Source organism: Macadamia integrifolia, chromosome 4, assembly GCF_013358625.1.
Source record: "Macadamia integrifolia cultivar HAES 741 chromosome 4, SCU_Mint_v3, whole genome shotgun sequence".
NCBI classification, from domain to species: domain Eukaryota; kingdom Viridiplantae; phylum Streptophyta; class Magnoliopsida; order Proteales; family Proteaceae; genus Macadamia; species Macadamia integrifolia.
Genome location: NC_056560.1, coordinates 17,627,656 through 17,651,311, shown reverse-complemented (window position 1 = coordinate 17,651,311; position 23,656 = coordinate 17,627,656). Strand labels below are relative to the sequence as shown.

The 23,656-nt window shown below is 38.3% G+C and overlaps 1 protein-coding gene across 6 annotated transcripts in view; it reads right to left on the bottom strand.

Moving 5' to 3' along the window:
* Positions 1-23,656, bottom strand: part of LOC122076015 — a 50,706-nt gene that overhangs the window by 24,352 nt on the left and 2,698 nt on the right. For all 6 annotated transcript variants that reach the window (XR_006139411.1, XR_006139410.1, XM_042641268.1 and 3 more), the window contains 8 exons: positions 21,182-22,067; positions 20,712-20,812; positions 20,472-20,616; positions 20,319-20,387; positions 20,157-20,202; positions 13,707-14,200; positions 7,561-7,640; positions 546-681 (listed from right to left, as the gene is read on the bottom strand). Coding sequence is in view for 4 of the 6 variants with exons in the window: in XM_042641268.1 (XP_042497202.1) it covers positions 546-681; positions 7,561-7,640; positions 13,707-14,200; positions 20,157-20,202; positions 20,319-20,387; positions 20,472-20,616; positions 20,712-20,812; positions 21,182-22,067 (1,957 nt within the window). In the remaining 2 variants the exon portion in view is untranslated. The remainder of the gene's footprint in view (positions 1-545; positions 682-7,560; positions 7,641-13,706; positions 14,201-20,156; positions 20,203-20,318; positions 20,388-20,471; positions 20,617-20,711; positions 20,813-21,181; positions 22,068-23,656) is intronic.

Genomic DNA, 23,656 nt, shown 5'->3' with positions numbered 1-23,656 from the left:
CCACCCCAAAAGAAAAGAAAAAAAGTATGAAGAAAATAAGTCAAGAGTTAGAATGAACTTCACTGGTCAAGTGGTCATCATTTCTTCAAACTTGTACTCTTCCAAAGATGGCCATACTCTTGGCCTAGATAAAATTACATAAGCTGGCTCAGCATGGTTATTGAAGGCCCTGCCTGCTGTCCAAATACTTCAAGTGATGGCAGCTGAACCAACTTTAAAATTACTGGCCTAAAGGCCACAAGACGTTAAATGCCATCATCATCCAGATAGTAGCTCCCTTAAATTATTGGGCCTTAGACAGGAGAGAATTCGAGAAATGCTGAAAATTGTATCTTGAGATGACTAGACAAACATCCCAAAAAAACTGATATAAATGAACTTACCACATACATTTCACTGCTGATTCGTAGAGAAAATTCTGACATTGCTTTCCATTATTTAAAAGATAAAAAAAAATTTGTGTTCATGTGTTGCATATGGTATTTCAAGTTTCAAATGCTAATATAAAGTCCAGAAATTTAAGAAAGAAGATGCTTTCGGCTTACATCTTGGACCCAATGGATCCCTTGAGCAATAATGTCATCTCTCCGAAGCCACTGGATTTGCCTCAAGAGCCAGTCATCAATAGCATCTTCCATTACCAGCTGTAAAATTTGCTTGGAAATCCAGAAAACTTGCCTTCTGCAAATGGAAAGATAAGGACATAGATCTCAGGTTGATCACTAGTGGCCGATGAAAAGAGTATAACATTTTCAACAAAGTCCAGGACAACAGGACAGCAGAATGACAATCTTAATTTAGATGACTCTGGAATACTGCAGATACTGCTTATACGAAGGGAAGGTAGTTAGCATCCAGTAAACAGTCAAAGACAAACTTGATATCATTAAATTTTAAGGTGGGAAAGGTTCAATATTACACTTTTGGGAGGATGGATGGTTAAAAACCAAGGCTGCTAAGTCAACCTTGCCCTCACATATGATTGCCTTTCAAGGTGAAGCCAGCATAAACCAATGTTTTGACTAAGAAATTAGAGATTGTTCATTCCTGACTGCCTGACTTTTAGGATGATGTTGCTTGATCAGGAGTGAAAAATTCTCTACCTCCGATTCAGGCAAAATGAAGCTAATATCCATCCCATGACTGTTGACTCAACGAAATGGAGCTAAGCACAATTGAAACTCTCTTGGCAACAAATTCTTCACAAGAGGTCAATTAAAGAGAGCTTCCGGCATGAGATTCAAATGGTGAATAGATGTGAATGTTAGAGTTCATGTAATAAGGCTATTATGGGTACTTTGTTAAAAGATCTTGTATTTTACTCCCTGGCCCAAACCTGTTGTGTAGCCCTGATGGGATCATGGGGATGAACAGGGTTTAATTGATTTTTGGGTTTAGTAGGATATCAGAATTAGCTATTTATCCAGTCCCTGCCCTGTTTTAGGTTTAGAGTTTTTTTTTCCCAACTTTAAGTCCAGAAGTGAGTTAGGATTGCTTTAGTTTTAGAAGGGTCTTTAAGTATCTTTAAATACAGATTCTAATCAAACGATACTCAGATATTGAATGAAATTTTTTCATGATTTGTCTCTTCCCCCATCCCAACGAGACTCCCTCTTCTTCAGTTATTCTTCTTCCTCTCTTAATCTCAGCAGGTTATCACTTACCTACCACCGACGGTAAAACAGAACCATAGGAATGAGCCCATCGATTAGAGTTTCTCCACTGATTTGGGTCTGAAATTTGGGGCATACACTACCCTACTCTGGATGCTTCAACCTCCACACCAGTGGCTCAAAACCCTTTCCTACCTTGGATTCCATTGCGCATCAGACCTGCATCTCCCTTGTTCCGCCATGTACAGGTTCAGATTTAGAAATCACACTCCACTTGCGGTTTAGCTAATTCAATACCTGGGGTTTCAGAGGCTCCGTAGTTGAGCTTCAGATTCGAAAACCCCAAGTCGATTGGGCTTGCATGAAGGAGATTTCCTTCAATCCCCAACTCTTATCGCTGCTGGTTTCCTATCGCGAGGTAGAAGATGAACCATCCCCCACACCCCTTTTCTTGGTAGTCCCCCTTCTTTAGGTTTTAATTATTACTCTATGTCCTCACTTTCCCATGTTACCTCTTCCTTTACGCCCAAATCTCTCGTTTCCTTTATTTTATTTTGCTTCCAAGTTTCCCTTTCTATAGAACTTCATTGTTACCCACAATTTATTCGTTTTCCTTTGTTATTTTGATTTCTATTAATAACATAATTACCATCACTTTCTTACTTGGATCTTAATTGTTTAAGTGGACCCATAAGCGATCCGAGTCCAGTTTCGAAACCCCGGATCCGCAAAAGTTCTATGCTTTAAAACTGTATCTTACAAGTATCCTTTACATTTCTTTGTGTTTTTTTACCATTTCCATGGGTATCTTTAGAGTATCTTACATCTCTCTTCTAATATGATACCCAATACTAACACTTGAATACTTGGTTAGGACTATCTTTAAGTACTATAACACAGTTGTTGGTCTTTGGGAGTAATACGAACATTATAGGGACCTCCCAATGTCCAATCCTGAGGATGAGACAAAGGCTTATAGAATTTGAAAATAAGCATCTCTTGATTCTGCTTAGTTAACTGAAGCCGCTGGACCCGGAATATGAACCAATCACAGTGCATATCTTGGTAAGGCACCACTTCCATCTTTGGATGAAGTACATGGCTACGCCGCTACTTACAAAGTGAAGAAACAAGAAGGGCGACCATGGGAACTGCTCTATTACTTGAGAGTTCTGCCCTTGCCTCTAGCTCATAAAGGAGTTGGCGTGGTGGAGGAAAAGGCCAATGTCCAAGCCGTGGGGATGATAGAGATAGACTCAAACTTGAACCATTTTGGCAAACCTAGGGAAAATTGTTGGGACTTTCATGGATGACTTCCTAGACATGCACTTGCTAGTATGCATGGTGGTAGGGGGAGGGAGAGCTAGAGCTAACACTGTGATGGCTGAACCTGAGCCCATGGAGCATTCTTCTGGACCACAGGTGGATAGTTACTCCCTCACAAGGAAAAATCTTGCAATATTTCGATAGGTAATGTCATTGTTGGGTGGCTCTACTCCTGCAACAACCTTGTCAGATTGGCCTCAACCTTGCAGGCTTCCACATTTGTTACTTCCTCCTTTTGGGTTATTGATTCCGGAGCTACTGATCACATGACTAGTATGTCTTAGTGTTATGAATTACAACTCATATTATGTCTGTCAGGTAGGGATAAGGTTAGAATTGTTTATGGTTCACTTTCCTCTATCTCTGGTAAAGGAACTATACATGTTACCTCTTAAATATCTCTGGATTGTGTTCTCCATGTTCCAAATTTATGTTTAGACAATAGTACTACTAACATTGTGATGCTTTGGCATCAATGTTTTGGACATCCCTCTTTTTTTGCTATAAAAAAACGATGGCTCCCCTTGTTTTCCTTTATTTCTAATTCTCATGCATTTCAATATGAACCATATTTGTTTGCTAAACATTAATCGTTCTCATTATGCTTACCATGGTAATCAGTCTACTACTCCTTGCCATATTGTGCATCCCGATGTTTCTCAACAATGTTGTTCTCATTGTTTTGTTTCATTTGTAGATAACTACTTTTGCACCACGTGGTTTTTGTCGAAACACAAAAGTGATGTTTATAATGCTTTCAAAAAACTTTACTAGATGATTTGCACCCAATTTGATACTAGACTCAAGAATGTTCTCTGATAGAGGTGTCGGGTATATGTATGGGGGCTCCCTTTTTTTTTTCTTTTTTTTTTTTAATAGTGTTGTCCATCAACTTACTTGTGTAAATGTGCCCCAATAAAATGAGGTAACTGAGTGTCCATCAACTTACTTGTGTAGATATACCCAAATAAAATGAGGCAACTAAGTGGGAAAATCGCCATTTATTGAAAGTCACTACAAGCCTACTATTTGGTATGCATATCCCTAAGACTTTTTCGTTTGATGTTTTCCTCCTTATTGTTGTCTTCTTGATGAATCGCATGCCACCTTTTATCTTTGGTTTCAAAACTCCTTGAGAAATCATGTCTTCCCTTGTTTTTGCTTTCTCTATTCCTCCCAAAGTGTTTAGGTGTGTGTGCTATGTACAAGTTAATAAGTCTGCTCTAACTAAACTTGATCCTAAAGCTCTTAAATGTGTTTCCCTTGGTTGTCTCTTCTATGAAAGGCTGTAAGTGCTACCACACATCCTCCAGAAAGTGACTTCTCCCACAAGATATCACCTTCTTTGAGTTTGTGTTGTTCTTTACTCCCCATATGGTACCTCTTCAAGGGGAGAGTAGAGGAAGTGAAGTGGCGGTTGTTATTGTCCACCCTTTTCAACCTTTGCCTATTCCTCCCTTTCTTTTTTATGTAGACAAGCACAAGGGTCCTGATGTATTAGACCATCTAGAGGGAGCTGGTACTAAAGGGGAACCTAGCATTGAGAAGGTAGACAAGGAGAAAAGGAAGACTTGCCAAGAATCCTCTTTGGATGCTCATCTTAAGTCTCACCTCTCCAAGTAATGTAATACTCATTCCCTTCCTTCTGAGTTAGATCTTCCCATTGCTGTTCAAAAAGGAACAAGAGCTTGCACTAATCCCATAGCCAAGTTTGTTTCCTATGGTGCAATTCCTTCAACAGGTGTTGCTTTCTCAGTTGTTCTTTCCTCAACTCATATTCCCAAGGATGTCATTAAGGCCATATTTGACCCATATTGGAAGGGAACTATGAATCAGGAAATGATGGCCCTTGAGAAGAACTATACCTGGAAGCTTGTCGATCTTCCAAAAGGGAGGGTCCCAGTTGGATGCAAATGGGTCTACTTAATTAATACCGATCAAATGGCACAATTGAGAGACATAAGACCAGCTTTTTGGCCAAAGGATATAGTCAAGTGCATAGAATTGACTATCAAGATACATTTTCCCTTATGGCTAAACACAATTCGATAAGAGTCCTTTTATCATTGGCAGCCAATCAAGACTGGCCATTGTATTAGTTGGATGTGAATAATGCATTCCTCCACAGTGACTTGGAAGACGAAGTGCATATGCAGCCCTCTCTAGGAGTCAAGTTTCCCTTAGCTGAAGAGAAGGTGTATCATCTGAAGAAAGTTTTATATGGCCTCAAACCATCCTTGAAGACTTGGTTTGAGAGGTTTAGACAAGCTATATAGAAAAATGGATGCACACTAAGTTAGGCTTACCACACTCTTTAACTGACAAGGTAAAGGATACCATCACATCTCTAAATATCTATGCAGATGACATTGTGGCAATTGAAAATGACTGAAAAAAAATAAAGAGACTTAAAGTCTTACTTAGCTCAAAAATTTGAGAATAAGGAACTTGGACCCTTGAAATATTTCTAGGGAATCAAAGAGTTAAGACCACAGAAGAATATATATATATATATATAATATCTGTTAGAGGAGCTTTGTGTTGGATTTGTTCAAGGAGACTATTGTTGGGCTGTAAACCAGTAAACTCACCTATTGATCAAAATCACAAGTTAGGTGAAGATTGTGGATAGCCCCCTAATTGATGTAGGGAACTACCAAATATTAGTGGGGAAGTTTATCTATCTTTCATTGGTTCACCCTGATATTGCTTACGTTGTTAGGGTAGTGAGTCAGTTTATGCATGCTCCTACGTGTGGGCATTTGGATGTTGTGTATCGCATCCTCAGGTATTTGAAGTCCAGCCCAAGAAAAGGGTTGTTGTACACCAGACACCAACACTAAAGGATTGAAGGCTACATTGATGCAGATTGTGCAGTTTTTGACAAAAGGTCCACATCAGGGCGTTGCACATTTGTAGATGGTAACCAAGTTATATGGAGAAGCAAAAAACAATCTGTTGTGTGGCTAGATCAAGCAAGAGGCAGAATTTAAAGCCAAGGCTCATGGAGTCTGCGAGTTTCTACAGTTGAAAAGGTTAGTTCAAGAATTGGGGTTTAATACTAAGGGCTCCATGCAGCCATATTGTGAGAAGAAGACTGCTATAAGTATAAGTGTATAATAGCACAAATCCTGTGCAATACGACCATACAAAGCAAGTTTTGGTTGATTGGCATTTCATTAAAGAAAAAAATTGAGATCTACACTCCTTTCGTGAAGATAGGATACCAATTAGATGATATCTTCACCAAAGGGATAAACTCTTTCCAATACAGTACCCTCTTGAGCAAGTTGGGCATGTATGGCATTTATTCTCCAGCTTGAGGAGTGGTAGAGTTCATGTGTAAGGGTATCATGGATACTTTGTTAAATAAGCTTCTATTTTACCTTCTTATCTATTCTTATGTTAGTGTGGGGGCATTGATGCAATCTCACATGTTATTTCACACAAGTTAGTAAATATAGGGGACAAAAATCGACTCTCTTGCTATTTTCCCATCATTACTTGTAAAGGTGCAGATCAAGATATCCTTACCGTTTCTCTTTGTCCTGGCCATATTAACAGGAAATTCCCTACGTATAAATCGACAAGGCTGTGGCTACTGAACAGGTTTAACAAATAAAAACTAGGGCAGGGAAGGAAATAAAATCAACTTATTGTGACTGAGAGAACCTATGAAATAAGGTTTAGAAAAAGCAGAACTGAAATTTGAATTCAACTATATCTAATTGTTCATATCAAGATTTTAGGTGAATGAAGAAATGAGAAACTGAACTAGAAGTACAACCCTAATTGGTTGAAAGACATCAATAACAAAAATTTGATTAAAAAAAGGCAATCAGATTACAATTTATCTGCAATGAAATATTTTAGGAGATATAAAGCAACTACTTGCCAGAAAAAGTAGCATAGTTTTGACCAAAAACCCTTGGACAGAAGAAACCCATTTCATCCCACAAGTTCAAAATTCCATTCTATATACTCAGAAGAATGTGGTTACAAATAACATATACAAGTCCACTTTTGAATCCCTCATTAAACATCTAAAGCCTAAAGGACTCAAGAGTTTGATACTTAAGACACATTATTTTGCTTAATAAAGAAACTCACTTAAAAAAAATAGACAACCGTATCCTCAACAAACAAAGTAATAATTTTTGTGTTGAGAACAAACAGCTTTCATGAGACCACTAGAACTTATCCTACTTACCCAAAAGATATCTACACTAACCCCACCACCATCCCAAGTGACCAAAAACCATTGAAATTCTAAATATGCTATTTGCATACACATCATGAGACATGAAGGGGCAACTATTTGTTTGCTTTTGGTAAAGAAAAAAGTAAAGAAAAATGCTTTGTAATTCCATGCTTTAGCCCATAGCTCCAATCAATGTTAATGTGAGTATAGCGTGGAAGAAAAGCTTTTCACAAACAAAAACCTTACCGGAGAAACTCAAAAACACTAAGAATTCCCTGCATAAAATATTACAAGGCATACTGTTTGTTCCTAGAAATTATGTACAATATGTATCATAATGGATCCAATTATTTATTGTATACTGAACATTGAACAGAAACTATGAGGTAATACAATTAATGAAGTTACAAATTTACTCACCTCAGCCAACCTCTTCTTTTAAGTTGAAATATCTTATCAACTAAATTCAATAGAGGAACACTGACATTGGATGGTGTCCACTGCAAGGAATCACAGGTAACCAAGTCAAAAGAGTAAGAAATGCAAGCCCAAAATTAAGTGCTGCGGTTGTGCCAAAGAAAACAAAAGAACAAACACTTGAAACACATAAGCCATTACATATTGAAGCACTTAAAAAAACCGTCTTACTTTATAAAGACTTCAAAGCTCTTATGTGCAGCTAAAAATGTCAAGCTCTATTGGAAATGAATGCCATTTAGAAAAAATGCTAATAGCTAGCTAGCATCATTTTCATGCACGTTACCACGCATGAGACGCAAGGAAGTACAAACTCTGGAACACATCCTTAGTTGGGATAAGGCTATGTTGATTGTACCCCAATGGTTTGGAATTCCCACGCAATTCTCTCACGTTCTGATGGTGGACGTGTTCATGGTTGAAAATGAACGACGACCAATATATTTTTTGAGACAAAAACAGTTTCTGTAGATTTACTCAGCAAAGGTGATGTTTATTTCTGTTCGGAGTTCAGTCCCACACCGGCTACTAATTAGCCTACAGCATCCCGTACACACCTAGGAGGAGTTTAGTCCCACACCGGCTACCAGCCCCCTTGTACACCTGGGGGTCCAACCCAAAAGCTTAAGCTTTAGGTAGAGATAGCCCAACGGTATCACGAGACACACCCAAAAGCTTAAGCTATTATACCTCTATAACTCCCAACATCTTAACAATTTCTATTTCTAAATTTTTGAAAATTCTGTTTACCGCTGAACTTTCTTTGGTTCAATGGCCTGACTCTGGTCCACCAAGTTTCTGAACTCTGTAGCCTATGCCTGCCTAGATAATTATTACAGCCTTCACGAACTTTGTATACTCAAGACTCAAGAGCCAGAGACAGCTACTTCTTCCTGCATTTGGTGCATTATGCATCTTGCCTCATCCATATTTTAAGGTAAAAGAGAAGTCCTACAGCATGTGGCCCCAGTGGTATTTATGTTGTGTATTTGGAAGGAAATAAATAAAATAATATTAGATGGGAAACCCAAATAACCCACCTTCTATGTGCATCTGTATTCAGTAAAGACCACCTTCTAGGACTGACTTTTAGCCTCGAGGGATTCAAGGATGTATATAGAGAAGAGCTAGCTTCCAAATGACCATTTTGTATTAGGGACTATTCATTGTGCGTATATGCATGACTTACTTGCCTATAGGGAATGCTTATCCCATCTGTAAGGATATGGAGACATAATAAAAGCAATAAAAATAAACTAATGAGATCTTATCCTCACTTTTACAAAGGCTTTTAGCAGACATGATGCAGTAGCACTTGACTGGTCAGTCAAGCATGACCGGCTTGGAAGCTTAAACCCAGACAGAATCGGTCCAACCAGATTTTTGGTCCACTAAAAGCATGACTGGTTTGTTTATTTTTAAGTCTTTATTTTTTTTTTTTAATAGGATAAGTAGGAGATAGGTTAGTGTTTTATTTGACTCTATTTTATTTTCAAATTTGGATTAGGATTTAGTTTTAGATTCAGTTTCAGTTTCATGTTCCAAATAGGACTCTTTTGATTTCTGTTTATTTAAGCTTTGTAACCCAACGTTGGAATTTGTGAAATGAATAAAAATTTGGTTGTTTTGCTCTACAAGAGTGTGTGGTTGTGTGCTTCTCTCTCTTCCCTCCTACAACTCGGAGAACCCCTCTCAGATTTCCCCTTCTTCCCCAACCAGCCCTCTACCACATCCCTTTTTTCTACTATAAATCCAATTCCATGTAACTTATAGTTTAACAATATGGAATTATCACAAATTCCCCCCCCCCCAAAAAAAAAGGGCAAATGGAAAAGGCTTACAGAATAGTGGAAACAATTAAGGTATTAAAGAAATTAAGATGAACACACAATAATTGATTTTCTACATGCCATAAATGTCTTATCATTTTTATATTAAAAAATATGACTAATGCAGGAGTAGATTACAAGTAACTAACTCCGCAGTTTATAACCCCAAACAATACAAATAAGAGTAAGAAACAAAGAAATAATACCATCAAATAAATCCCCAAGGATATAATACCCATATAGGAGCAAAACCAGCCCAAAACCTAACCCTATAGGAGAGAGAAAGACCTGTTATAGAGCTGGAGAGAGAGAGGTGCGGCCAGGGCTGTAGGAGTCCGATTGAGTTGCACTCTTGGGCGTAGATAGTCCCTAGGGAGGGTACAAAAACCCCCAAAGTTGAGAGGATTCTGACGGCTGGTTGTGAAGTTACAAGTTTTCTTGATTTTCTGACCTAGGAGAGAAAACTGAGAAGAACCTTCAAGAACAGCAGCTGAATGCTTCCAACAGTGACTAGGTAATGATCGTGGGACCCTTATGAAGCCTGGAATACCCTGATTGAAGACCTGGCTGAACAGAGTATAGAAGAGAGAAAGAGAGGAAATCGACCTCTCTCCTATTCCCACTAGGATTACTGATCGGTTCTCATTTCTCAAGACTTTTATCAGAATCTGAATTATATCTCTTGAATGTTACAACAAATAAAATAAAAAAAGAAGAATAAAATAGATGGGGGTTGAGAAGGGTGAAAGAGAATAAAGGAAGTGACTATCTCAGCCTGAGCTTCTCACCCACAGCTATCTCAGCTGCTCTAAGCATTTAGTTGCAAACTTTCTTTCACAAATGCAAACTTTCTTTCATTCAAATCTGTCCAATAATGGTACATATGCCTCTCTATTTATAGAAGAGAAGTTTACAATCATACTAATACTAGGAGCTAGTTTTCCAATAGGACTAAACACTCCTACTACAACTAGGAGCTAGTTTCCCAATAGGACTAGACACTCCTAATACAACTAGGAATTCAAATAGGACTAGGACTTGACTTTATGACTCCAACATGGAGTAAGACTAACTAACTAATAGTCCATATAAGACTTTACAACCAACTAATGGCCTAATGAGCCTTTATTGAATAAAATAACTAATTAAACTAATGAATAAAATCCCGTTTTTCTACCTTCTACCCATATTTTAGGCCTATTAAAGTGGCACATTTCAAAGAAAACCCATGGGATCAAAGGCCCAACACATACATAACACAACCCAAGGCTTATTTGCGATAAAAAAAGCCCAAGTGACTTATCTACATCAACTCGCCCTCTCTTAGAAAAAATTCGTCCCCGAATTTTGTAGAGTGTAAGGGTGATTATATCATGGTGCACGTCCCTCTTCAAGCCGTAGAAAAATTCAAGTAGTTCTTTGATGATAAAGATGTAGTTTAGAATGTGAGGAGCTCGATCTTCAAGAAACTTTAATGGGATGACAAACTCCACATGCTCAACTTCAACATCTTCAGATGTATCCATAGGGTCATCTACACATGCACCTTTGATCTCTTCTAACTTCAATGCAACATAAAGCTCTTTTGGTTCATCTACCTGATGGTTCCTAATCGGTTCCATTGATGGTTCAAGCACAACTTCATTCTTGAACTCCTTAGGATCTTCCTCTTGGCTGTTCACAATCATCGCAGCTGTTGTAGTGTCAAGTTTCCTAGTCTCAACCTCATTGTCCATTGTGGCAACCTTATTGCCCATTGTGGCAACCTTATTGCTTTCTACTTCTCCCACATGAGTCTCGTTAATGGGAACATCAATGACTAGTTCTTCCTTAACAATAGGAATGGCTGGAAAAATTTTAACACTAACCTTAACTTTTGACTCTAGTTCACTGGTTAGAGGTGTCTTCTCTTGTTGCTCATTCGCAATAGAGGCCAATGATTCCTTCATGCTATTGTCAAGTGTGGGTGGCTTTTGGACACCTGGTGGAAGGAAGTACATGTTTCGTTCATGCTCAAATAGGTACATGCCTGCTAACTCATACTGCATCTCGTCCCCCATTTTAGGTTTACATTCTTGAGCTTGAAGTTGCCTTTCACGGACTTTCCATTGCATTCGAACACAATCACTCATCTGGGAACATGCATATTGGCGTTTTTGTGTCTCTGTTAAGTTGTAGTTGTCAAAGTACATGTCCAATTCACGCATCCATTCAAGGAATTCCCCATGAAAATAACATGGATGATCATTAGATTGGGCAGCAATGGATGTATTTTGATGGGAATCCTGTGGAGGGAAGAGCCTTCTTTGAAAATATACAGGGAGGTATTGTGTCACTAACTCGTACTTCATCTCTTCCCAAGTCCTAGGCTCATGTCCTCGAACTCGAAGTCGTTTTTCATGGACTCTCCACCAATCTCTAGCATGACCAATCAACCGGAAATAAACAACTTGACGCTTTTGTGTCTCTGTCAAGTTATAGTAGTCAAAATATTCCTCCAGAGAATCTAACCAATCAAGGATGTAGAATGTATCCCTTTGTCCAGCGAAGTAACGAACTGATGGAACCATCTTCGGTTAGGCCCTAATAGATTGTTTGGAGCTTTCTTCAACCGTAGCTCTGATACCACTTAATGCAAGAGTAGATTACAAGTAACTAACTCCGTAGTTTATAACCCCAAACAATACAAATAAGAGTAATAAACAAAGAAATAATACCATCAAATAAATCCCCAAGGATACAATACCCATATAGGATACCCATATAGGAGCAAAACCAGCCCAAAACCTAACCCTATAAGAGAGAGAAAGACATGTTATAGAGCTGGAGAGAGAGAGGTGCGGCCAGGGCTATAGGAGTCCGATTGAGTTGCACTCTTGGGCGTAGATAGTCCCTAGGGAGGGTACAAAAACCCCCAAAGTTGAGAGGATTTTGACGGCTGGTTGTGAAGTTACAAGCTTTCTTAATTTTTTGATCTAGGAGAGAAAACTAAGAAGAACCTTCAAGAACAGCAGCTGAATGCTTCCAACAGTGACTAGGTAATGATCGTGGGACCCTTATGAGGCCTGGAATACCCTAATTGAAGACCTGACTGAACAGAGTACAGAAGAGAGAAAGAGAGGAGATCGATCTCTCCTATTCCCACTAGGATTGCTTATTGGTTCTGATTTCTCCAGACTTTTATCAGAATCTAAATTATATCTCTTGAATGTTACAGCAAATAAAATAAAAAAAAAAAATAATAATAAAATAGATGGGGGGTTGAGAAGGGTGAAAGAGAATAAAGGAAGTGGTTATCTCAGCCTGGGCTTCTCACCCACAACTATCTCAGCTGCTCTAAGCATTTAGTTGTAAATTTTCTTTCATTCAAATCTGTCCAATAATGGTACATATGCCTCTCTATTTATAGAGGGGAAGTTTACAATCATACTAATACTAGGAGCTAGTTTCCCAATAGGACTAGACACTCCTACTACAACTAGGAATTCAAAATAGGACTAGGACTTGACTTTATGACTCCAACATGGAGTAGGACTAACTAATAGTCCATATAGGACTTTACAACCAACTAATGGCCTAATGGACCTTTATTGAATTAAATAACAACTAATTAAACTAATGAATAAAATCCCATTTTCCTACCTTCTACCCATATTTTAGGCCTATTAAAGTGGCACATTTCAAAGAATACCCATGGGATCAAAGGTCCAACACATACATAACACAACTCAATGCTTATTTGCAATAAAATAAGCCCAAGTGACTTATCTACATCAATGACACTTCATAATGATACTAATAGACTACCCTTTCATCTTCCAAGAACTCACCAAAGTTAATATTTCTTAACACCCAGAGCACAATAAATGGCATATTGTTAGAGACTACATACAAGTGCCTGTGTAGTAATTTTAGTTAGGAATCCAGAAACTGAGATACACATATCCCAAGTTTTAGGACGAACAAAATACTAAGAGACATGCTTGATCTGGGATGAACTGTTCATAAAACATAAACATGAAATAATGAGTACAGATACGTACAAAAATGAGAAAAAGACAAGTACTACCAAATCAATAACCCAATCCCCAAACACTCTGGATCAATTTCTAACTTGCAATTGAGCAATTTGAATAAGGAAAATGCTGTATTTCACATAAGAATATTGCACTTATGCAAATAACCTCCATATCAACCAAATAGAAGGGAGTGAAAAGGGACTGGATAAATAATCTAAACGGATTGATAAATACAGGTTACCTCAGGGGGCGCTCCAACAGAATCCTCCACAATATCAGAAATACTAGGGAAACTGGCAACAGGATATCCATCTGGTCCAATCTTTTCAGGTTTTACCATAAAATTATGTCTTCTATCAGAATCTAATCTTTTAGCCTCTTCACCATGTTTGAGGACCCGAGGTGAAAAACCTTTCGAGTTCAATGCATTGTCTGAATGCCATCCACTAGCTTTTGCACCAGAACCTATTTCCTCATGGCCACTGTCTCCATCTTTGACACCTTCCTCATGATCAGATAAGTAATTTGATGTGTCCATGTCATCATCAATTGAATCAGTTTTGCTTGACAAATGTTTGCTCATGTCCTCTGCGTTCCAGGAAAAATTCTTGCCAGAAATGGAAGCAGATGCTTCAATTAGTGATGATGACGATGGACCAGAAACCTTACGTATTAAACCATCTGAAACCTCTTTGAACTGGCGCACAATATCATCCATGGCATCATCCACGTTAACTGTTAAACAAGGGATGAAGAAAAGGAAAAAAGCATTAAGAATTGTTGAGTAAGAACTTGAACCACTATTAAGCAAATAAAAGGGTACAGTCAACCAATAAACAATTGATATTCAAGGCTCAAATACAGAAAGTAGAGTATCATGAACAGATATTCTAGACTAATGCTCTGATATCTTTTTCTTAAATAAAACGAAGAAGTTGCCAAAACATAGCCGTAAGTCACCACAATATAGAGTTGAACTTAAAATTTAAAGCTTAAACAGCAACAGAGGCATGCATCGCCTTGGTGGGGCTGCACAGTGCCAAGCTAATCAGAGCTCAACCTAGCTTGAACTTCATGTGCTCAATTTAAGTAAAAGATACTTTTAGAGCATACGGTTATAGGTGTGCATTATTTAATAATATAGCCCACAAGGTGACTTTAAAAAAATAACCTCCATATAAATATACAGTGTAAGTTCTGGCCCAAGCAAGGATGGACCTGGCACAGTATGCAACCTTAACTTTTAGAGAGTGGAAGAGTGCATGTACACACAAATTTCATGTCTAAAAATAACGCAAAACTGTGAGGGTAGATGTACAAAGGATTGGTTTTATTTTTCGTATGTGGAGTATAACTTTGAGGTTTTTACAAAAGAGTGTACTTCTCTGATTAAAGATGTGATGAGAGACGGAACTTTATCAGGGTAATTCTCAATCTCCACAAGGATTGATGTATATGTGAAGATTAAGGCCATGTATGCCATGATTCTTGAACTTTCGTAGATATACAGCATATTCCAATCCTGGCTTTGTACGTTATTGGTGATAAAGAGAAACCTTCTTTGCCAGGAGCATGCTTAGCAAGCAATGACTCAATGCCTTCAAGCAATGCTAGAATCCTAGACTCCTAGTATTGAAACAAATGCCTGGCCGGATCATAACCACCATATTGTTGCTGATGGGAAATCAAGTTTTCCTCCAATTGAATCACAAAAAGGGGGGTAATATTTTATTATCGTTGAGAAACAAATTATGTTGCTCCACGCTTCTTTGGGTAAGATTTGGTCAAAAAGGGAAGAAATAGGAGGTGAAAATGGGCAAAAATCGTTAAAATAACCGAGACAATGTTGAAATTAGTCGAGATAACCGATATTTTCCGAGATACTGTATCTCAATCGAGATATTGTATAATTTGATTCCGTATGTCATTTCATCCTGAGATCTCTCGGGACTCAGAAAATGCCGAGATATGGCTGAGATCTTATACTATGGTCTACTATGATGGGAAGACTATCTTTTTAAAGTCGGTTGATGCATCCAAGAAGAAAAATAATGCAAAGAATATCTACAAGTTGTTAAAGAATGTAGTGGATGAAGTAGGGCCACAAAACGTTGTCTAAGTGGTGACAGGCAATGGGAGCAACTTTAAGAAGGCAGCTGAGAGATTTATGAACAGGCACAACAGTAGAATCCACCTCTTTTAGACATCATGTGCGGTTGCCCACTGCATTGACCTCATGCTTTAGAACATGGGGAAGAGATCCTTGGTAGCATGTGTTGTCGACCGAGAAAGACAAGTAACCACATTTGGAGACAAACCATGGATACACTTTACAAATGTTGAGGGAGAAGTGCGAGGGAGATTTGGTGAGGCCTGACATTACTCGATTTGCCACCAACTATATTGCATTGAAGGGTTTTGAAGCGAAGATGGTTGGTTGAGGTCCATGTTCTCTTTAGAGAAATGGTTTAGTTGGAGGGAATTTGATTCGCCACAGGGTAAGGTAGCACAGGCTAACATCTCTAGTGACCAATTATGGCAGGACTAGAAGATGGTCCTTATATTGGAGCTAGTGGTAAAAGTACTAAGCATGGTAAACTCTAAGAAGAAGCCTACCTTGCCACATCTATATGTTGCCATGGAGATGATGAAGAAACGCGTGAGAGGAGCATTACCTCGAGGTGGGAAGGCATACCTAAAACTTGTCAAGGACCGATGGGAGAAGCACTTGATGCATCCACTGCATAGATCTGGTAAGTTTTATATGTATAGTTCAAGGTACGTATGTTAATTTACATTCCATTTCCATATTCATAAGCATGGACAAGTTATTTATGTAATTCTCAGCAAACTATCTCAATCCCAAGTATCACTACAAACATTGACTTGGGATGGATGAATCATTGATAGAAGCAGTGAAAATGTGGTGGTCAAGTTGGAGCCTATTGCAAGTATATAAGCAAAATGCAATAATGACGTGAGAGTGTGAGACTGGTAGTCATTAATTTATCTATTATTTATAAGGAATGTAACTACTCAATTTCATACGAATGCGAGGCCTGTTTGAAATGAGTATAGATAGAGATCTTCAGGGATACTCTTTGGAGTTCCGGTCGTGCAACTGCAAAGTTTGCTAAGAATGCACGTATGCCGGTAGGTCCATAGCATTATTTGTCATTTGTTTCCATAGATATGTTCTATGTACCAAGTAGAATCATTTAACATAGATAATCTTAATATTCTCATGCAGGCGAATGGTGAGTGCTCTGGGTCAGATTTTGTGGACAGCATCTTCGGGTTCCCAACCCCCCAGCCACACATGCCGATGTCGGCTCAGGTTCCAAACACCCCATCTAGTAACAGTGGCTCTCGATCAAGTTCCTTATTGTTCGGAGATATATACCCTAGGTTAGGGTACATCCAATACATTCGCGATTCCATTTACAGTGCTATTATGGACTACTTCAAGGTTTCTTCCACCATAATATGACATGGCCAGCTTTTGTGATTCATACGAAAACTTGATTCAACATCAACAACTTTCTAGTGGTTTTGATCCGGCCAACACTTGTTTCAATACTGGGAGTCTAGGACTCTAGGATGAGCATGGGTGACTCATTGCTTCTATTGTACTATTGTTAACTCAGATATAGTTTACTCTTTGCGACAAACCATGTATGATCCATGATTTATGAAATGGTTTATAATATGATGTTGAATCATTTATAATATATAGATTTAAGTTGTTTTACTTGAATTATAAGTACTAAACAATTTGTGGAATCGGCCATATAAGAGAATGTATACAATGTACACTACCAACCTAGGGTCGAAGTCAAACTACCATTTTGGATATGAATTTTTTAAATCTAATGGTTTCACTATGTTTAGAGGACCTAAAATATGGTGTTCTACAAGGTTCAAACCTAATTTAGCCATTTGGCCCCCGAAATCAAACATCAAAACTTGAAGAAAAAAAAAAAAACAAAAACAAAAAGAGTAAATTTTTTGGCCCTCCCCTGGATTATGGCCGGATTGCAAACCACCCCCATATTTTGGAAAATACCATCCGCACCCCTGAAGTTTGACGGTGTTAGTTGTGAAATGTAAAATTTGAGTTGTGGGATGAGATTTTAAAAGCTTTGAGAAGGGGAAAATTTTGCCAAGTTTCATAGCAACATGAATAGAACATAGAGCTTCACAACATAGAGCTTCACCACTGCCTCTTCCTTATTGTGGCTTCCATCCAAACCTATTGACCTCAAAAATAGCTTGATCTGAAATTGGAACAGGGACAAAAAAAAAATTAGAGAACTGAAACAATGCAAATAAATCTGAAATTGGTCTCTGAGTCACTGAAACAATGTTTTATTACTGGGATCACAGCATTACTTCATCTGATACGGAGAACCCTACAAAATCGGAGTGAGAGAGTAACTATAACAGTGAGAAGAACCCATGCCAGATTAACTCTGCAAACTGGTGTGGATTCTGTCGAACAGGGTTGCATTTAAGGAGGAAACAGAAAAAATGACATGAAAGAATCCAAACAGGGAGGAGGAGAGTGAACGTGATGCGAAAAAACTCATGTCTAGAGACGAGGGGAAACAAATGTTTGTTTTGTTCAAACGTTTTGAGAATTTCTGAAAAAATGGGTTTCCTTCCTAAAGGAAAGCCAGTGCCTTCACATATCGTCAAGTCAAATTTGGATGACAAGGAAGGGAAGGGGGGGAACTTACCTTCACATCACAAAGATCCTTAAGAAGCTTCACCAGTAACATTGCACGTTTCTCAGGTCGTCGGTTTTGCAAGGTTGCCGGAGTTCTTCCGCTCAACCTCAAACTACTGTGTTCTTTGTAGAGGGATTGTGTTACCTTCATGCAGGTACGTTTCTCGCTTGCAGATAGCCAGAGTGGGGATATTATTGCTCGCAAGTCGCCAGAGGGGAGTGGTTGTTACACACAGGTCGTCGAAGAGTAGTAGTTCAGAACAGGGGAGATGTTGAAGTTGCAATGATGAAAGGGAAGGGAATAGATTACTTCTCTTGTTTTAGTGAAAGGGCGAAAGAGTAAACTCACAACAACCGAAGGGTACTTTTGTTGGGGTTTATGTAATAAGGGTAGTTTAGGAATTGCTCTTATTTTATGTTGTCCTAAGCTGTACTTTATTTTTTCCCTTTTAGGGATTGCTCTTATTTTATGTTGTCCTAAGTTGTACTTTATTTTTTCCCTTTCACCTCCCTAGGGAGGTCTGATGTAATTTCCCTAAAGTTCTAGTTGAACTTAATATAAGTGGAATGAGCAAGAAATGCTCCCCACATTTTGCACCTTTCTATTACTCTCTTCTCTCGACTTCTCTCCTTCCTACCTCTCTTCTCTTCATCTTCTTCCTCTCTAACCCTAATATCCTAACTTCTAACTATTTTGGCCATTTATAAATGTAGTGCCTACTGGAGTCATCACAAAACGGTCTCATACTAACAGACTGGGGCTGCTTGTACTACTTCTTAAAATGTAAGGGAGGTTCAAGTAAAGTTTATAATCATAGGAGAGCGGATCAAGTCCTTGTACGAGAACCATTCTCGTACAGGGCTGATTCGTACAGATGGAATCCACCCAACAACCAACTCTGTGGTGGATTCCATCGGTGTGGATCAGCCCCTACGAGAACCTGATCCACATTCATAATCGTAGGGGGTGCCTTGCAATCGGGCCATAGTCCAGGGGAGGGCCAAGTAATTTACTCACAAAAACAAATGTACAGGATTCAATCAAAATTTTGGTTTCGGTCGAAACATTTCAGCTTCGAGCCTAGTCGAAACCAGGCTCGAAACCGAAACCGAAACCTTGAACTATGAGACAGGCTGGAATAGGAAATATACTTCCAGTCCTGTTTTTATTACAGTTCTTTCCTTGTTTTCAGTATTTATTTGAGTTAGGACACTTCAATATAGCCTGTGGCTAAGAGAAGCTAGTTTCGGTTTTAAAGTCTGTTTTTACTTTCCTTCTTAGAATCTGAGACCATAATGCTCAGACTCGTATCACGATGTAAGGGCCTAATCCCTTCCCCACGACTTTACAGATGAATAAGATTGACTTTTTGCCTTCAAATTTCTGTGAGATTCAGAATTATTTGCTATAAGATGTAGTAAACCCTTGGTGGGATTCCAATCAAGGATCAAGTGGAAGCTTGATTCATATCCTCTTCTGATCTTTTTCTTTCTTCATGTACTGAGTTAATCAAGTCAGATCTTACCTTTTCCATTCCTGCACAAGCCTTCTTTCAACCTCTGCTTTTAATTGATTATCATTCTTATGGCTGTGCTTTTGATTCTTAAACTTCAGATTTCAACTAAGTAAATCATTACCATGATCTGTTTTCAGATGCAGTTCCAAAAAATACAATTTTGATCTTGATTTCATGGGATCATTCTCTCATTAGGATTTACTAAAATCAAATTTATATCATCTGTTTCAAAAATCCTTTCTTCTTTTTTCTTTGAGAAGTACTTTCTTTTGGTAAATTAGTATGATTTTCAATTATTAATATTCCTTAGAGAGTAGTAACCAAACAGATGGCATTACAGTTGAAACATCCAATCCCCCAACACAAGGATGGAAGAAATAAGTCGTAAATCGATGGACAGAAACAACATTAACTTCCAGAATTAAGTAAGAAGCAAAAAACTCACCCGCTAGTGTTCTCATTACTGAAGGTGATTTTCCAAACGAGTAATTCTTCAAACAAGAAAAAGCAAATGATCAGACTTGCCAATTATCATTTAGCTTCAACAAACAATAAATCAGAATAAACTATCTTAAAAAGCACAACTGCACGTTCAGGAAATGCACACCTTCGACGAAGCACTCAAGAAATCCCACACCTCATGCTGTTCAGCAACATTGGCAATGGACAAAAGATCCTGAGGAATGGAAGCATTAGATAAATTACAGGGAAATGGATAAACACAATACAATACAATACAGATATGGAGATCAAATAATACTTGCAAATATTTGTCAAGCTGAATGCAGCGTTGATGAACGAAAGAATCATCAGTACTTGAGGAAAGAAATCTTTTGGGAGGCAAATGTAAATTGTAATTGGGTATATCCTTCAGGTATCTGTGGAGCCGCTCAAAGTTACTATATCTGCATGGCAGATATCCCAAATATCAAACCAGTGGCATGCTACATACAAGTCAATTAAGGAACTGAATTGTTTATTAAAGCAACACGAACAAGACCTTCTTTTGACAAACCAAGTTCTTTTCTCTGCATCTGTCACAGCAATAGAATAAACTGCAAAAGATTTTGACCCAATCTTTTCAAAGAATGCTCCCACAACCTGCAGAAAATTGTTACCACAAGGAAATGGAAGTGAGGAAACAGAATAATAAAAACAGCAGAGAAGGTAACCATCAGTAATAATAAATAGGGAAAAGGAAGTAGACACTGTCAGTGTGTGCTTCCCTATCACAATCTCTCTTCTCCCCCCTTCTCTCTAAATAAATATACAGCTTCGCTACCCGCTATTGGCTTGGTAACCAAGCAGCGTGTAAATCCCTCTCCCTAATAAATAATAAACATCATAGATAAGACAAACGCAGAGCAGCTTTGACTTCAGTCCCACATTTTTTTACTGAGAATTTCCAGTTCATTTTTGTAGAATTTTATAATCCTCAAACATTTACCCCGAATAAAAAGAAACTCTTACCCGGCATCTCAGTTTGGGGGCATGCAGGCGTCCTTCCTTCAAGATCATTATATCAGAAGTACCGATGACATTATGTTCTTTATGCAATTCAAAATTTGGGCTGTAGAATTCCTCAGAAATGATCAAACCACCTGCAATTGTTTTCTCAAAATCAGGTTGAGCTTGCAAAGCAGAAGTGCTACTTGATCTCTTGAGCTGAGTTTTACTGCCGTTAAAATGAGGTATAGTATTATCTTCCGACCCAGACGACAGTCCCCTGTTCGGATCCACTGGCAATCGTGATTCATTGTCTATCCTATCACTTGGGCGAGTATCAATATTAGCTCCATCAGTTAACCTAACCACAAATTTATCACCCATTCCAGTAGAACCTACAGGTCCACTGGGTAATATTTCCTTGTAGTTTTTCACAGGCATGGTACCACTGGTTCGTGAAGTACTCACTACAGGTGTTGGAAGAATTCCTGATTTAGCATACTTTTCAGCTTTTTTTTTATAGTTTCTTCCTTTAGTCCACATGTTCTCAAGATTTTCTGGAGCAAGAACTTCCGTTCTTCTTTGTGTTGCAGCCTCTAACACCCTTGACCAGTCAGCAGCCCATTGTTGTGCATGACCTTCATCATATGTAAGGTTCTGGCTGTGCCCAGATGTACCCATGGGCGTCATTCCCTGATTGCTGGATTTTTCCCATACCATGTCACTTTGTTGATTAAAAGTGGCAGCATTTTTTCCTGATGTAGTAGCTTCACCACTTTGTATACCTCCTACAGCACCAGAATTATCATGGTGAAGACAAGTTGCAACAGTTGAGCGATCATCACCTGCCTCTTGACTACCATCCCCTTTGGCAGCGAGGAAGAGGTACTCGATTAACTCATTTATGTACCTGGAAAAGAATAATTGAATTTGCACAATTCAGGACTTTTGATGAACATATTTACATGTATACCCTGCCAGAGGTAGGAGTTCGCAGTCGTAATTATTAACATTCAAATGGAGGAACTTAGTTAGTAAAAAACACCAAAGAAAAATCCACTGCATCTGTAGCTCAGTCTGTTACTTTGGTTGAGATTGAACTTGTTCCACCCATCCCCTCAAAAAGAAAGGGGTATTGCACATTCAGCTTAAATATGTAAAACAGGGATCCAGATAATCTAAATGCAATGCACAAAGCAAAAAAGTAATGGATGTAGAAATAAAAAAAGAATACCCTTCAATACAGGACTAATTTCTTTCCGTTATCAGCAAAAATGTAAATTTTTATTAATATCTATGCAACTGAAATATGAGGTAACAGGAGGGAAAAACATTCCCGAATATAGAAGATGAGCATAAATGTGTTTGTGCATGTGCTTGAGTGATAGTGACTCCAACAAATGAGTTAAGAAATGAGTGAATTGGGATCGGTTTTTAGTCACCATTGATTCAACCCCCTCCCCCAATCTCAGTGGCCATCTTGGTTCATGACATACAAGCCCAAACTTCTTTATGAAGCTTAATGTTGAAATAAAGAAACAAAAAATGTATATATAAAGTGTAACTGAAGATTTTGAAGTGGTTATGTTATAAGGCTAGAAAGATAAAATTGGAAGGAAAAAAAAAACATTCAAGGAAACCTATTAAATAGTATCAATAGGTGATATTGAGAGAAAATCAATGGAGATTGTTTGGGTCTTTGCAACGAGTAGCATGGGGCACGTGGAATCCCGTGTGAATCAGCAAGGACCACCTTGCAAGGCTAAATACTCCTGGGTGACCGATAGCGAAGTAGACCGTGAGGGAAGGGTGAAAAGAACCCCCATCGGGGAGTGAAATAGAACATAAAACCGTAAGCTCCCAAGCAGTGGGAGGAGACCAGGGCTCGCAACAAAAGGTCTCGAATGCACCAGTAGAAAGAAGTCATTTAATGCAAATTAGAGGTCACAAGGTCAAGGGTGAGGCCCAAGACTACCTGGATTGGAAGTGGTGAGTGAAGACAAGTACTTGTGAGTTAACAGTAGCTATGGCAGAACAGATTACATAAAAAATAAATAAATAAGCGATGGCAGAACACCTATTTTGCTAGCATTAGCCAACTCTAACTACTTAGGGAAAAGATTAGGAAAGTTTCTGAATAGAGTTTACCATAAAAGTGAAGTTATTACTTAAAAAAAAAAAATAAAGCAAAAAAGTTAGAAAAATTTGTCGGCTTTAAATTGCTAGGAAAGAATCAACGAAATTAACCAAAATTCATCAATATAGCTATGGCAGAACAGGTATTGTGTTGGCATTAGCCAACTCCAACTAGTTAGGGAATAGTTTAGGAAAGTTTCTGAATAGATTTTACCATAAAAGTGAAGTCATTACTTTAAAAAAATAAATAAAGAAAAAGTTGTGGGTTAAATTGCTAGGAAAGAATCAATGAAATTAACCAAAATTCATCAATATTGGGATCTTAAGAAAAAGGAAGTAATAAGACTTTGCTCCAGCAAAATT